The 15,303-nt window shown below is 44.9% G+C and overlaps 1 protein-coding gene across 1 annotated transcript; it reads left to right on the top strand.

Moving 5' to 3' along the window:
• Positions 1-2,464: 2,464 nt before the first annotated feature.
• Positions 2,465-15,265, top strand: ppp2r2ab (protein phosphatase 2, regulatory subunit B, alpha b). The gene is made up of 10 exons (XM_086188514.1): positions 2,465-2,961; positions 5,262-5,330; positions 7,586-7,683; positions 7,839-8,004; positions 10,531-10,643; positions 11,183-11,360; positions 11,774-11,938; positions 12,719-12,888; positions 13,354-13,445; positions 13,798-15,265. The coding sequence occupies exons 1-10, from the start codon at positions 2,955-2,957 to the stop codon at positions 14,075-14,077; spliced, it is 1,338 nt and encodes a 445-aa protein (XP_086044640.1). The 5' UTR covers positions 2,465-2,954; the 3' UTR covers positions 14,078-15,265.
• Positions 15,266-15,303: the final 38 nt, after the last annotated feature.

The following is a 15,303-nucleotide window of genomic DNA, read 5'->3' as shown; positions in this document are numbered from 1 at the left end:
TAAATTCAGTTCGCCGATTATTATCATTATTGTTGATATTATTATGGGGCAAAGAACGTGTGGAAACTCATTTGCATACACTGATGCACACGGCAAGACCTCACTGGCAGAACCTGAGCCTTTGCACGCTTTATTCCGTGTTCCTTTAATGAACACCAATGTACTGACCTGGTTTCAAGTGTAAATAGCAGCCCCATGTCATGTTAGCAAAAAAATAATTCATCTACCATTTCTGACTATAGGGGCTGCACGGTGGTGCAGTGGTCAGCACTGTCGCCTCACAGCAAGAAGGTTCCGGGTTCGAGTCCCGGCTCGGGCACAGGATCTTTCTGTGTGGAGTCTCCATGTTCTCGCTGTTCCTGTGTGGGTTCTCTCTGGTACTCCAGCTTCCTCCCACAGTCCAAAGACATCAAGAGGGGACGAGGCTGATTGATACTCTAAATTGACTGTAGGTGTGACTGTGAGTGTGAATGGTTGTCTGTCTCTATGTGTTGGCCCTGCGATGGACTGGTGACCTGTCCAGGGTGAACCCCGCCTCTTGCCCGTAGATGCTGGGATAGGCTCCACCCCCCTGCGACCCTTACGAGTAAGGAATAAGCGGAAGATGAATCGATGGACGATGAATGGATTTCTGACTATGTGTTGTGTTTGGTTTTGGTCATTTAGGCTTCAGTTCTGGCCGTCTCTGGGAAAAGGTTTGGGCTGCGGGCGCTGCTCTGATGTTGATCCTCTGGTTGTGAGCGGAATGCTACTAGCGAACATCTCCAGTGACATTTACAGAAGCTGAGGGTTGCTCAGCGCCTAAACCACCTTTCCTGTCACCTGGGGGCCAGAGCCTGTGGCCGCAGGTCCATAACTGAGCTCTCATACAGGGCCAGACCTACAGGCTCGTCTCCAGTTAACCTGGGTGGCATGTATTTGGTGTAAGGGAGGAAGCCAGGACCCACACTGACACACACAGAGGGGCCCCAGCTGGCCGTCAGACTCAACCCTCCTGCTGGGACTCCGCAGTCGATCATTGCTTAAGTCATGTGAAAGTCAGGCGTGACTTCCTGATCAGGGACAGGTGCTGGCAGGTCTGAGAGGGACCTTGTCTTTGGAAATGTCAATTAAAGAGTTTGAAAGCTTTGACAAGTGAGGTGGGTCAGACAGCAGCCCTCCAGCAGAGAAATATTGATCTCACTTTCTTTCCGGATGAATCCATCCCCAAATTAGCGATCCTCCTGGAACCAGCTGCGGCCTCCTCCTCCATAGATCAAACTTCCCTCTGAAGAGGATCAGGAGTGGGACGTGTCTCCGTGGGTGACGACACTCTCACTCACTCACCTGAGGACGTCCGGGTGTGTGGTGCTGAGGACGCTCTTCAGTCCCCTCTGGCGCCCACCAACAGACAGGGGTCCTTTGTAGTGCATGACTCACCGACAGTGATGAGATCGATGGAGGCGTATCCTGTTCCCAAATCCTGACAGGCAATTACAGAGCTGTATTTTGGGTCACACAGATCATAAAAATAAAACATGGATTTTAGACATCGCAGCTGTGTTTTATGCTTTATTATCAGATCTGAGTCCAGTTCAGCATCCATGAGGATCCAGGTTCTAATCCGTCTTCCCTCACAACGTGTCATGCAGTCTCCAATCAAGACTCATCCACAACTGCAGATCTCACCATTCAAACGGTTCAAAGGAAGAATTTTGAAGCAACACTTGAATGTGAATGGAATTTATAAACTAGGTCGCTTTCGTTATTTTTTTGTTTTTGTGATGTGTAATCAATGTTTTATTCCTGAACCCAAACATAAAGGGTGTTTTTTTTTTCTTCTTCTCAGAAACCTTGAGCCCATCAGACCTGCTCAGCTCATTTAGCACTCGTCCCTGCAGCCTGCCTCGCACGGCGGAGGTTCCGACTCCGCTCACCGCAGACTGACCTCTCCGCTGCCTCATCAGATTGTGAGGAAAATGAGCAGTTTTCAAAGCGGGTTTTTTTTCTCCCCCACAAAATGAAAAAAAAAAAAAACATCATTTTAAATTAATGTTACATTAGCATGTCTGCTGTTGTTTTATCATTATTTTTTTCGACTAGTGGAGCAACTCGTCTAAGTGCTCGTGGAGCTCATTCTCATGACTTTGCCGGTGACGGATGATGAAAACCCGACAGCTCGTCGCCGTTTGACTTCCCAAATGTTTTGGAAATGAAGAAAAAAAAACTTGTTTTGTGTTTGTTTTACAGTGAGAACAAACGTTAATATCACACAGGTGATATAATGTTAAATAATTAAGAAATGTCGACTGGTTGGTTGGTTCATGCCTGCGTGGTACAGCCCTTCATCAAGCTCGTTTAAAATATCGTTCAAGTCTTTTAAGTCCACCAGGAGGATGGAACCCACCTTCCCGAGAACGTTCCTTGCCTTGGTGCCCGGGACACGGAGGCGGCTCATTCCCACCGCACCACCACCTCGCCTCCTGTCCCGTAACTGGACTGGAACACCTGCATTCCGTCCATCTTTCCACTCTGGTGTTCGGGGTTGATAATTGTAGGCGTCTCCTGGTCCATGCGCCCGAGCGTGCCTGCGCATCTGACGTGCTGTGCGCGCCCGTGGTTTAAAAAAAAAAAAGAAGAAAAGAAAAAAAAAAGAAAAGAAACCCATTTCGGTGCACTTGCAGGAAGAGACGGCGGCGAGGAGAGGGGTGGGGGGAGAAGTGACTCGTGGGATGCGAAGTAGCCGGCGGCAAGAGAGGCTGACACACAGAGGGAAGCAGAGTGAGGAGCGGGAGAGATCCGGGGTGTTTTAAAATAAGTGGTGTTACGGTGAATTCAGCGCCCGACGTTCAGGGTTGCGCCGCCGGACAGCGGAGATTCAGCGGAAGAAAAAAGTTAAGAACCCACGAACCATCGCGTGGGAGTGGGAAGCAGGATCGTGACTGACTGAGACAAGCTCCACTGTCTGTCTCGTCATGGCAGGTAACTCACCATTACACACTTTTCATAAACGCAACGAGAGGGTTTTTTACAACAGCACCCGGTTTATTGGAGCACCGCACTCGCAAGATTCCGCTAACAGCCAGCTTAGCTAGCAGCAGTTGGCTAACCAAACTTAGCTAGTGCTAATGCTAACGTTAGCTAGCAAACAAACGTCCCTGTCATCACCCATCTCGACCGCCTTTACATGCTAAAGCTAGTTAGCCAGTATGTGCTAGCAAACATTAGCCGTGGCTAGCTCGGGACCAGTTTGGCAAGCTAAACATTCATAGCATGTTAGCTACATATAGTTACACCTGACATTGTTAACAAGGCTGGCTGTTTTGCAAGAGACCTGCAAACGACTAATGCCATGCATTTGTTCTGCTGTTAATGTTGGAGGAGAAGAACGTAACTTGCGGCTCCCGCTCCTTTGCACACATTTTTGTTTAGCATGCCTTGACTGGCTTGACAGGGCAGCCAGTGAGCTAACGTTAGCTCGGACTGTGACATTACCGACATGCAGGCAGTCCGCCAGGCCGGCTGCTCAGCTCGCTGTTGAATATTGTTTGCATTTTCTCATTTGAAAACTAAAGAAGCGATTGATTCATCACGTCGGGTACACACATTCAGTTGCCCCTCCATTGATGGAGAAGGTTCAGTTGCTTGATGTAACATTTCACATGTGATTTTACTTCCTATTTGGGCAGCAAACATAGAATTACTAAACATGATATGAAGCATCAACCGTTTTACCCAGAATAGACTGATGGCCACGTAGTAATTTATCAAAAATGGGTCACTAGTATATTTAGTACACGTCCATTTGGGTGGGGATTGAGTGAAATGTCTCTATACTCCAGGTTATCTTCTTGACAGTCAAAAAACTGCAAGTTAAAATGCTTCTTTTGCTTTCTGAAAATTTCTACCAGGGGAAGTCTGATCCCAGGTAGGTTTTGTGAGAACCCATTGCCAACCCTGTGCTTGTGTCTGTTTAAATCATGATTCATCTCAGAATGCGTGTGTGATGAAACCACGGTGACTCATAAACGTCCTTGATTACTCTGCAGACTTGTTCATTGTTCCATCACAGGTTGGACTTCCACAGATTCACCGGACTGGTTTTTTTTTATTATTTAAGTGATTAGTAGAAGGTAACAGCACTGCATTTTTACATGTGTTATATTTATAGCGCTGTGAGCTGTGAGGATGCAAAACCTGTTGAGTGGCGTGATGGAGGTCTGATTGAGGAGAGCGGCGAGGTTTAGAAGTCTGACTTTAAGGAGTCTCACGTCAGTAGAGATGGGATATCAGAAGCAGGTTCTGATTCAAACTGGCATAATTCACTGACTGGAAATCGTTGAAATGCAACATGAGAACATGTCTCTCATCCATATATACTGTTCACAGAATCCATTTGTATTTAATGCATTTGTGTACATTTTCTTGCCCTTCTGATAGGAGGTGTTATCATGTTTTTCAAGAAATAAGAGCTCTGGCATCGGATAAATATTGGTATCAAATCGGGACTGAAGAAAATTCTGCAGCGGTGAATCTCCACCCGTAGGTGTAGCAGTTTCCCTGGCTCAACAGAAATGATGTTTGAAGACTGTGGGTAGAGTTGCACCAGCTCACCTTTTCCACTACAGGCTGTAGTACGAGGAGGGATGGTTGTGGTACTGACTACACTCGCTTATCTAAGAGATGGGGAGGACCAGCTGGAGAGGCTGAGACATTTTACGCGTAATTCCATTAAAAAAAAAAAGGCTTCAAGTTTCACTTGTCAAGAGGCAGATTTGTTCAGTCCTCAGTTTTCATGGAGTACTTGTGTAATGCCCTATTAGTTATGGTGATACAGAAGAAACCACGGAATTTTTATGAAAATTCTCATGCTCCTTTGGGTATAAGAACTTGACATTCAGCTTCAAATGGTCTTTTTTTTTTGCACACAAACAGATATAAAACGCGTTTACAAGTCAGATTATCACAAACAATCTGACAGGACAGATGAAAAACACGTGTGAGCGTAGTCAGATGAAAAGTGACATTTCCACGTGCAACATTTGGAATCGCTCACGAGTCTGATATTCGCTGCCTTGTTTCTTTATCACAAACAGATGATGAGTGAAGCCGAGGAGACTCCAGCAGAAATGTCCGACTGGTGTATTTTGAAAATGACCCAGATTTATTTGAATTAATGAGTAATTAATGTCATAATGATTGAGAAAAGTGCAATCGTGATCAAGACTGTCGTTCGTTTTCAGCTGGTAATGTAGCTACATGTGTGCTTGTTGTCTCTGTAGGTCCTGGAGGTGACATGCAGTGGTGCTTCTCTCAGGTGAAAGGAGCCATTGATGATGACGTCGCTGAAGGTATCTGATCATCTCTCTGCGTTGGTCCCATTTTCACTGGCTAGATAATCACGATTGATGTGACCCCCCGCAGCAGGCCAGTAATAAACTGGGTCTTAACTGGTTGACACCTGGAAGAAGTGTGCTGAAACAGGTGCCTATGTAACGCTGAAAGGCGATTGAGGTGATGTTTTTATTATTTTTGAATAATGTCACCAGATAAAAAAAAAAAAAAGTTGTTTAATTCCCTAAAGATGAGCGATTCGGTTTAATCTCAAGTAGCCTAGCGAGCTAACATACTCCCAGTCTGAGGTTTGACCCGACCTTGGGCCTGAGGCAACACGACGTCCACAAAAAACCACTATAACCTCATGCGCCGTTGCCCCTCTGGTTCAGTGAGCAAGAATGGGTTCAGTAAGTGAATGTATGCGTCTAAGCCTATAAGGCAACATACTGTTTTTGGGGTAAATACGTAATGCTGTCTGGGATCATGGTGATGTAGCCGGGGGGGGCTTTGTGTACGCACTCACAAAGACGCACCATCAGAAGGTTTCTTCTTGTGTGACGCAGGGGAAGTCTGCCTACATCTGCAGACCTCTCATATGTAAATTATAACAATTTTGAGGTGAATATAAACGAATAAATGGAAATGAACAAAGAAGCGATTGGCACCTGCCCACATACCAACACCACAGCATCCAAAATCTATATAACTACAAATCTGCCCCAGGATGAGATGCTTTCACACGGTCAACTCTCACGTGCGTTTGTATAACTAAAAGTGTATTATTTCACTTTTGCAAAAAAAAAAAAAGTATAAAATCTGTGAGTATGGTTTGCATTTTCACTGGAATTTTGATTTGTGAATCCAACTCTGAACCTGACAGTTTTGTAGTCAACTTCACTGCTGTTCCTTGTCTAGGGCCATAAAACAGCAGCCAGCTGTAACGACACTCCTGTCAGACTTGTTCCAGGGCTCGTCAAACATTTCTCTTCAATTGAATAAATCCAAACAAGCACGCGTGAAGGTACCTCACTGTTGCCTGGTTATGAACCGTCAGTCACGTGGTTACAAATGTAACGTGTTGTGAGGAGAGCCACACAGACAGCGAATCTTTTAGCAGGTGCCCAGCTTGGCCTCACCATAAAGTGATGAGTGATTATTAATACTGACTAAAATGAAACCTTTTATTGTGATTATGCAGCTGCATCATCTGAGCCTAGATGCTGTTCATTATTTGACGATATTTTTATTTATTTATTTATTTATTTATTTTTTCAAATGAATGCTTGTGTCCACAGCTATTTTCACATCACTTATGTGGTTACCACAAAAAAGTACCATGAAATTTCCTAGGTCAGCTGAAATCTCTCTTGCCTGCTTGCGCCACTCACATGTGGGTTCGTGCCCATGTGCTCCAGGCAGCTGAGGGACCCCTCCCCTCAGCCCCAACTTCACCCAACTGATTTCCTCATCGGTAATTTCTTTTTTAGATCACACCAGCTTTTAAAGTCCTCTAAAACTTCAAATGTGATATAATCAACAAGCTGTTAGTTTATGTGAGCCAGCGTTATTCCTCCAGTTACTTGCATTATATAACCAACTTGAATGAACATGAAGGCTCGCTGTGATCTCTGAGGGAATCTCTACATCCTCTTTGAAGTCGAGCGTTTTCATGCATGGCTGGGGCCTGTGCGACCTCTGACCTTTGGCTACATGCGGCCAGGCAGCCTCCACGGAGGGGAGATGAATCGCGTGCAGGTTCCTGTGCTGTGCAAAGCCGTAATAAAGATTTGGATTTTTGTCAGTTTTTGCACGGAGCCACTAGGGAGAGCCGATACCCGACTTTTAACAAAATGATGATGATCCAAGATGGATGTGATGTCTATCCCACAGTTGTGTTCCCTTGAGGGGCCTAATTAGGAATCCTGTCAGAGCTGGGCTGTAACTGAGCTGAACCCACCTGAAGTCACCATGGTGGGAGTTCCTTGGCTCAGACAAAAGTAACAGTGAAGACGTTTTCTGAAAAAGACCAGAGAGGCAACAACACAGCGTATGAATACGAAATACCTCATCAATGATGTTTTCATCCAAAAAGTGAAAAGACAGGAAACTGCTGTAGCCTTCATGAAATGAGCAGTATCTACAACCCAGCATATTCAAGTGTGCAGCTCTGGTTAGAGGCTCTGTCAAGGGTTGAGGGATGCCCACTGCTGGTGGCGGCGTACCACCACAAAACTGTAATTCTGTTTCTTTCTTCCTTCTTTTTTGGCAGCGGACATCATTTCCACTGTTGAGTTTAACCACACAGGGGAGCTGCTGGCTACAGGAGACAAGGGTGGGCGAGTCGTCATTTTCCAGCAGGAAATAGAGGTATGGCTGCGTGTTTAGGTCAGCCGTCAGACCCACCACAACTGTTCACGAATTAGTTGACCACAAAAAATCCTAAGTCTTAATAGTATTGTCGTAACTCATGTCAGTCTTTAACGCCAGTTCTCATTATCTTTGTCTCCCTTGGCTTCTGGAAGAATAAAAATCAGCCTCAGTTCCGGAGCGAATACAATGTTTACAGCACTTTCCAGAGCCATGAGCCAGAGTTTGACTACTTGAAGAGTTTGGAAATAGAAGAAAAGATCAATAAGATTCGCTGGCTTCCTCAGAAGAACGCTGCTCAGTTCCTTTTGTCAACTAATGGTGAGTTGGTCCCTGCACACTAGATTGAAACCATTGCTGCAGCTTCCTCTGTCACAGGTTTGATGCCACGTGGGACGAGAGCAACGCTGCCCTCTCGTAGCTGCCCGTACCAGACTATATGTATTTAAGCATACTCTGTTTCAGACAGGTGAAGACTATGAACTGCTATGGAGCTGTCTCTGACAGGCTGTGGGTGATGAATTGCATGGGCGGCCGCAGAACAGCGAAGTTATGAAACCACAGCAACGTCTTTTGAATGAGCAGTTCCGCCGCTCCAGCTTTCCTTTTCACACAGCCGTTGATTTAGCGCTGTTTTTACCTCCAGGAGGTGCAATGATCTGTTCCCCTCTTCCCACCTGTGCGTAGTGCATAAAAGCAGCGTAATATTCCTGCCTGGAAATCATGGCGCAAAAGGAGCTCCAGACAAAAGAAGCTGGTCGCGTCTGTCCTCCTTTCCGCTCAAGTGTGTGTCAGGGCTCTTATTTTAAACAGACGCCCCTGATTAAAATGTTAACGATCCCAAAGTGACTATAAACTGTCCCAAACATCTAAATGTTGTTTTGGTTTGTCAGCTATTGTCAGTATTACGTGAAGACATCATTTAAATGATTTCTTTCAAGAGTCAGCTAATTAGACCAGTAGGGGACAAATCCCAACCAAAACAATGGCGTTATTAAAAGCCTTTGCGATGTAATTGTCAGCTTGATGACAGTGAATATATATCAGAATGTTCTCAAGATCTCAATAATGTCCAATTCAGTGGGATGTGATGGTAAACCTGAGGCCAAATCTGTGTCCAAATACCATTTAAATGAAGTACTGTGGCGCAGCAGCACAGATCCCCCCCCCCCCATTTCAATGTTGTTTTTTTCTATAAACATGATAATAAGTAAGTAAGTAAGAATTCCCATTAATCTTGTGAATCACATCACCACAGCAGTCAAAAGTAATGGTAAATTGAACATTTGTCCAGTGTCAGTCAGCACTCGGTACAGAGAAACGGAGCTCAAAGCACGTCGTCGTCATGCTAATTGATGGCATCGGCGGACCTCCTGTCTTACGTGCATTTGGACAGTTGCTAATCAGGCTTTTCATAGTTGGATTTGTGCAGCAGGGCGATTAATCTCCAGAGAAGGAGCTGTGATTAGTTGAGGTTGTTTTTCAACACGTCTGCTCAGAGCAGCTGACTGCCACACGGTGATGTTAGCTAGTGAGTTAGCGTTAACCAGTCATAGCCATAGAACTTCCCAAGGCGTTCACACATTTCAAATCAAACATAGAAAACAAGGCAGGGAACAAGTAGGAGGCAGTCGCTGACAACTGTCCTCAGCTGTTAGTGTTTCTGAACATTTCTCAGTGTTACCTACTACAACAAGAAGGTGTTGATGCTGGCTGAGTGCTATGTTCACCTCCATCCTTGAGGTTTATGTCTTAATCCTGGACTGGGGAGCTGCAACGTTACGGCGTGTAAGGATCCTCATCAAGTTGTGCAAATTGAGGGTGTGACTGAGATGAAGGTTTCCATCAAACATTCTGACGCTGTCACAGGTCTCTTGCAGTGGTTTTGGCACTTCAGCAGCTACACGGAGGGTTGGCTCATTTTACACTTTTCTAGTAGAAAATCCTCCTCAGCCGAACATGCGTGCTGAGGAGGATTTATATTTGTCCCCAATCAATAATTTATTGTCCCGGAGACGACAGCGCTGGTCTGTTCTGGAGCTCAGTTATATAGTGCATCTCAGTCAAGCTCTTCTCTTTCCTGCTGTGTTTGTTGGAAGGCAGAGACAAATGGGGACTGAAACCCGTACCGGGAACAGTAGGGGGTTCTGTCCCGGGCCCCAGTGCAAAGCGATGCACGGTGCAGCTCAGTTGTCAGTCATGATATGAAATAAAGCACATCAGTGTGAAGCTGTCAGTGTGAAATGATGGAACAATGAGCCATGTGTGGCAATACAGACAACTGAGGATGTGATACATTAAGATGCAGAATAATCAGAGTCCCGTCAGAGATTGTTGCATCATCATCATCATCATCATCACCATCAGATCTTGAGGCCACTGAAGATTTACGCTCCCTCTGTTTACTCCACTAGTTACACACCCGCTGATATGCAGTGGTACAAACATACAAAAGACTTGGATGAAAACATAGAGCAGAGGACATTTTTTTGAGCGTCGCATCTTTTGATTCTGCCTTTAAAAATGAAGCGGCATGGCTGTATTATTGTCATCTTGTCTGTTTGTAAAGTTCATTCAGAAATATTCTGTCGTAAACGTGAATGTACCCCTAACTTTTTTTCTTTCATTAATCTCTCATCACCTCTTCTAGCGTGGCACGCTACAGGACTGCTAAACTAGCGCGTTCAACTAGCTCAGACCCTGTGCTATGGGAACAGACTGAACTAAACTCTTAGCAACATGTCCAGGTAGTTTTGAACCTTACAGCTGGGCCAAGAGGAAGCGTTTTTCCTTTTGAAAAGAGTTGGTACAAACATTTGCAACGTTTTGTTTCTTTATCTATTCCAGACAAGACAATTAAGTTGTGGAAAATCAGTGAACGAGACAGGAGACCAGAAGGCTACAACCTCAAAGAGGAGGATGGACGCTACAGAGATCCCAACACGATCACGTCACTGCGGGTCTGTCCTTCAGCCATGCACCACCCGGGAGGGGCGGGATTACTCAACCAGACGAGGATTCTTACACACAGCCAAAACATGACTCACATTTTTCAGATGCTCCCTGTATTGATAAAGTGCCAAATACTGAAGTTGCGTGTGTGCGTGTGTGTGTGTGTGTGTGGAACAGCCTGGCAACGTCAAGCTCAACTTGAACATTAATGTCCTTACTTTTTAATCAAATAGATGCACAAATACACATGAATGGAATCATTATTATTCAAAAATACACAACTGCTCTTGTGTTAATCACAGAAAAAAAAGTTTGGTGCAGCATCCAGGTGTGTGTGTCTGTATGGGACTGATATCCAGTAATATGGGAGCGGTGCATCCTGGAACATCATGGAATTTTAAAATGGAGCATCGTTGTCAGCTGAAATAGATAAGAGTCGACTGATGTTCCTACCTTGGTGGTGCTCAGCTTGAGCTTTCAGAGCCTCAGAATGAATTCCTACCTTCTTCGTACTCGGATTTTAATTTGATTTCCTGTCGTGTCTCAGGTACCAGTTTTGATACCCATGGACCTCATGGTGGAGGCCAGTCCACGAAGAGTGTTCGCCAACGCTCACACCTACCATATCAACTCAATCTCAGTTAACAGCGACAACGAGACGTACCTGTCTGCAGACGACCTCCGCATAAACCTCTGGCACCTGGAGATCACCGATCGCAGCTTCAGTATCCTTCAGGGCCCCTCCACTCCAGCCTATTTTGCAGATTTGTACTTCACCTGGATGTTGGGAGGATATGTGCTCTTGAGTGCGATGAGGACTGTCCTCACATTCAGCTGCAGAAGGGAGGGAAGATTCATTCAGTTTCAGTTGTGACCGCCTGATTTGTGGCATCCCAGCTTGTTCTGAGCCAAGCGTGTCCTGGCAAACCGCTTCCGTAAGAGTGACGCACAAGCTTGAGGATGCACTCTTGAAACTGCATGTCCTAGTTGATCTGACCAAGCTAGTGTGTCACACCCCAAAGGGGAAGTAGATGAGACTACACGGACCGCGGCTGACCTGCTCACACATGAGCCTCATCAGCCAGCTAAAGTGATGACGCAAGAATCGTGTTTTCCCCTTAACAGGCGCGCTTTCCAGATATTGTTGACATTAAACCGGCCAACATGGAGGAGCTAACAGAGGTGATCACAGCAGCCGAGTTTCATCCTCATCAGTGTAACACGTTTGTGTACAGCAGCAGCAAAGGAACCATCCGCCTGTGTGACATGAGGGTTTCAGCGCTGTGTGACAAGCACTCCAAATGTGAGTACCTTCTCTCCTCACTCTGAGGTCTCTACCTTGAAAGGTGTCCAGAATAGATTTTTAGCTCACCAGCCAAAATTATACCTGCAGCCCAAGAAATCCCAAACAAAACCATGTATGAAGCCTTTTTGTGTCGTGGGTCATAAATGCATGAGGAGACACTGTAACGGTGAGTAATAGCAGCAGCGGAAGGAAATACTGTGTGTCTTGTATCTACAATGACGAGTGTAGAAAAGTTCAACAAAACCTCGTAACTGCTGACCACAGTTGGATTACTTTCATCAAATTTTTGAAGATTTACGTCAATATTTTACTTTGCTACGTGATTGTTAAAAATGGTGCGATTTGGAAAAAAAAAAAAACTCTTGTTGTTTTTAGAAGACCCTCCTGACCTTCAGAATGGAATTTTGCGTTTGAGACAATATTTGAGAGGTTTTTCGAAATTTAGGTGTTTCCATTCCCTTTTTTTTTTTTTTTAATTGCGATATTTAGGTTTTGCGCAATTCTAGGGTGAATGGAAAGGCAGCTACCGAGGGAGAGTGGTACACAGCTCCGAAAACAGAACACAGCTGGACCCCGGAAGCATTCAGACCATCTTGAGCTGTTTTGTTTGGATGTGACAGTGACGGATGTTTGACTTCCTTGGTGTTGGTCGATTATCTCCCTGAGATTTACACACCAAATGTTAAGTCTCCCTGCATTCATCAGGGGTAATGTTCTGCCCTGATGGTCACTGGGCGACACTTGATTTCATGGACTTACCCTCTTTTTCTTGTCCAGTATTTGAGGAGCCTGAAGATCCCAGTAATCGCTCCTTCTTCTCTGAGATCATATCCTCGATCTCAGATGTGAAGTTTAGCCACAACGGACGCTACATGATGACCAGAGACTACTTGTCCATAAAGATTTGGGACTTGAACATGGAGAACAGGCCAGTGGAGACCTACCAGGTGAGCCTGAGGGCAGTCTCAACTCTCATTGGATTGCTAGTGATTTATCATGTGCTTTACGACCTGTTGATGGCACTGCGGACCTTTCAAAGTGCTTATTACCCAAAGCTGATTAACGTCCAATTGATCAGGATGTCGGTTTGAACAACACCTTTATGCATCCCACCACTTTAAGTCTTCTTGATCTCAACTTGGTCTGAGGGTCTCCATCTTGATCACTCGTTGCTGTTTCAAATCTTGACCACAAGGAGGCGCCTTTAACCTGGCTTTACGTCAAATCTGGGTCTGACTAGAGAAGCAGCGTAATAAGTACAGGGTTTGGATCAAAATCAGATTTGATAAGTTCTCTTTTTTCTTTTTCTTTTTCTTTTTTTTTTACATGTGTAGGAGCTTTACGCCTCTGTCGATGTTAGGAAGTGCTGTTGTAGAAGCCCCCCCCCCCTCACCTGATTCTGATCATTACAGGTTCACGAGCACCTGAGGAGCAAGCTGTGCTCGCTCTACGAGAATGACTGCATCTTTGACAAGTTTGAATGCTGCTGGAATGGCAATGACAGGTGATTCTGACAAAGTAACGCACCACCTTTCCTGACTGCGTGTCAGAGTAAAGATGGTTCATCTTCAAAGTCTTGTGGTCCACCAAATTCAAAGCGCTGGACACAGAACCTGCTTTGTTGTTCTGAATTTTGGCATTAGATTACGACCTTAAATGACTTTTAACCTCCAGAACATTGTTCCATTTATGTTTAAATCTACAGAATTTGACTGTAAATGCACAAACTTGTAGCAGAGTTCACATGGTCACGAAGAAATTTAAAAAGGCGTTGGGTTTGAAAATAGCAACTTTTATACAAATGTGCGCGAGTCCTGTAGCGGGAAAGGCTCACACACTCTTCTGTGTCCCGTCAGTGTGGTGATGACTGGCTCCTACAACAATTTCTTCCGGATGTTCGATCGTGGCCAGAGACGGGACGTGACTTTGGAGGCGTCCCGTGAAAACAGCAAGCCCATGCAGGTCCTAAAGCCCCGCAAGGTGTGCGCAGGTGGCAAGCGCAAGAAGGACGAAATCAGCGTGGACAGTTTAGACTTCAACAAGAAGATCCTTCACACTGCCTGGCATCCCCAGGACAACATCATCGCCGTGGCAACGACCAACAACCTCTACATATTCCAGGACAAAGTCATGTAACTGTAGGATCAGCTTGTGGGAGACCTGGCGTGGGTGATGTCATGATGTATCTGCTGACTTGCAGCCTCACCCAGGGTGATGCGCTGCAACGCCGACAACCAGCACCCCTGTCCGTCGCTACTGGGTGACCAGACTTTGCCACTTAGTTCCAGATGTGGAAAGAGGAAACTTCACTCTTGTCCATCATCTGTGGCAGAGTGACATCTGCCTTGTTGTTTAAGTGACGTGCCATTTTTTTTGTTTTGTTTTGTTTTTTTTGCCAGCCGACCGTCTTTCCCTGGTAACATGGGCAAGTAGTTTAATTTCCTCAAAATTCTCAGTACAGCCGCATTTATTTTATACCCCTCCCAGTGGTTCTGTAACAGGAGCAGGTTATTCAGTGAACCCCATCGTTGTCCCGTGCCATGGTAGTTTATTTTTCTCTGAGAGAATCATCTTTTTGTTGTGTGCGTTTGTGTATATACACCCTTTTATTAAGTCATCTGTTATACTGTCATAGTATTCTTTGAGCACACACCTTCCATCTTTCATTAAACCATGCATACTCAACAGTCACCCTCGCATACTCACATTTGTCCTTACACACCGTCTCGAGAGTTGTGAGGTAGTGTGTACCGGTTCCAGGTCCGTGCTCATTGAACCTCAGGCTCTCAACCGATTCGTCTTCTTTGTATTTTGGTTTTTGTTTTGTGTTAAACAACAGTAAGTTATGATAGACATCCTAATTCTGATTGTCCTATTTATATAAAAAAAACAGTTAAAATGAGATTTTCCGTCCCATTTTACATAATGAAGCTGGACCTCAGTTTCTTTCTTTTTTTCCTCCCCTCTTCTTTTGGATGTTATTGTCTTCCCATAGTGCACCACACCTCTGAAGAATGACTTGACAACAGGGGAACACTTTTGATTTAACACTGGATTCTTTGCACAAACTAAAGTACTTGGATGTCTGTGTTGTAAGACTGCAGTTTAAAAGAGAAAAAAAAGAAACAAATTAGGAATTATTTGAGGCATTAAGTTTCTTAAGGTGTTTAAACTATTGCAGGTATTACTGCTACTGTATATGATGGTTCACGAGGCTGCAAAAGGGTTGGCAGCAGTCGTCCCCACATCTTCCTCAGATGTGGACTGTTCAGACTATATTGATGTTCAGACTATGATTTTAATCTATGACGGTGAAGATAATAAAGGAATTACTTTTTGCATCCTTGTGATTGCCTGGTGGT

This window comes from Aulostomus chinensis, chromosome 19, assembly GCF_037954235.1.
Source record: "Aulostomus chinensis isolate RoL2024-O1b breed Wild chromosome 19, RoL_Achi_v1.0, whole genome shotgun sequence".
Lineage (NCBI taxonomy): Eukaryota > Metazoa > Chordata > Actinopteri > Syngnathiformes > Aulostomidae > Aulostomus > Aulostomus chinensis.
The sequence above is the reverse complement of the archived record's forward strand: the minus strand, read 5'-3'. Positions and strand labels throughout refer to the sequence as shown.

Excerpts from the sequence above, each read along its gene's own strand:
- ppp2r2ab (XM_086188514.1), top strand. Across the intron at positions 8,005-10,530 it reads GTTCCTTTTGTCAACTAATG|ACAAGACAATTAAGTTGTGG; the intron begins GTGAGTTGGTCC and ends TATCTATTCCAG. Across the intron at positions 13,446-13,797 it reads TGCTGGAATGGCAATGACAG|TGTGGTGATGACTGGCTCCT; the intron begins GTGATTCTGACA and ends GTGTCCCGTCAG.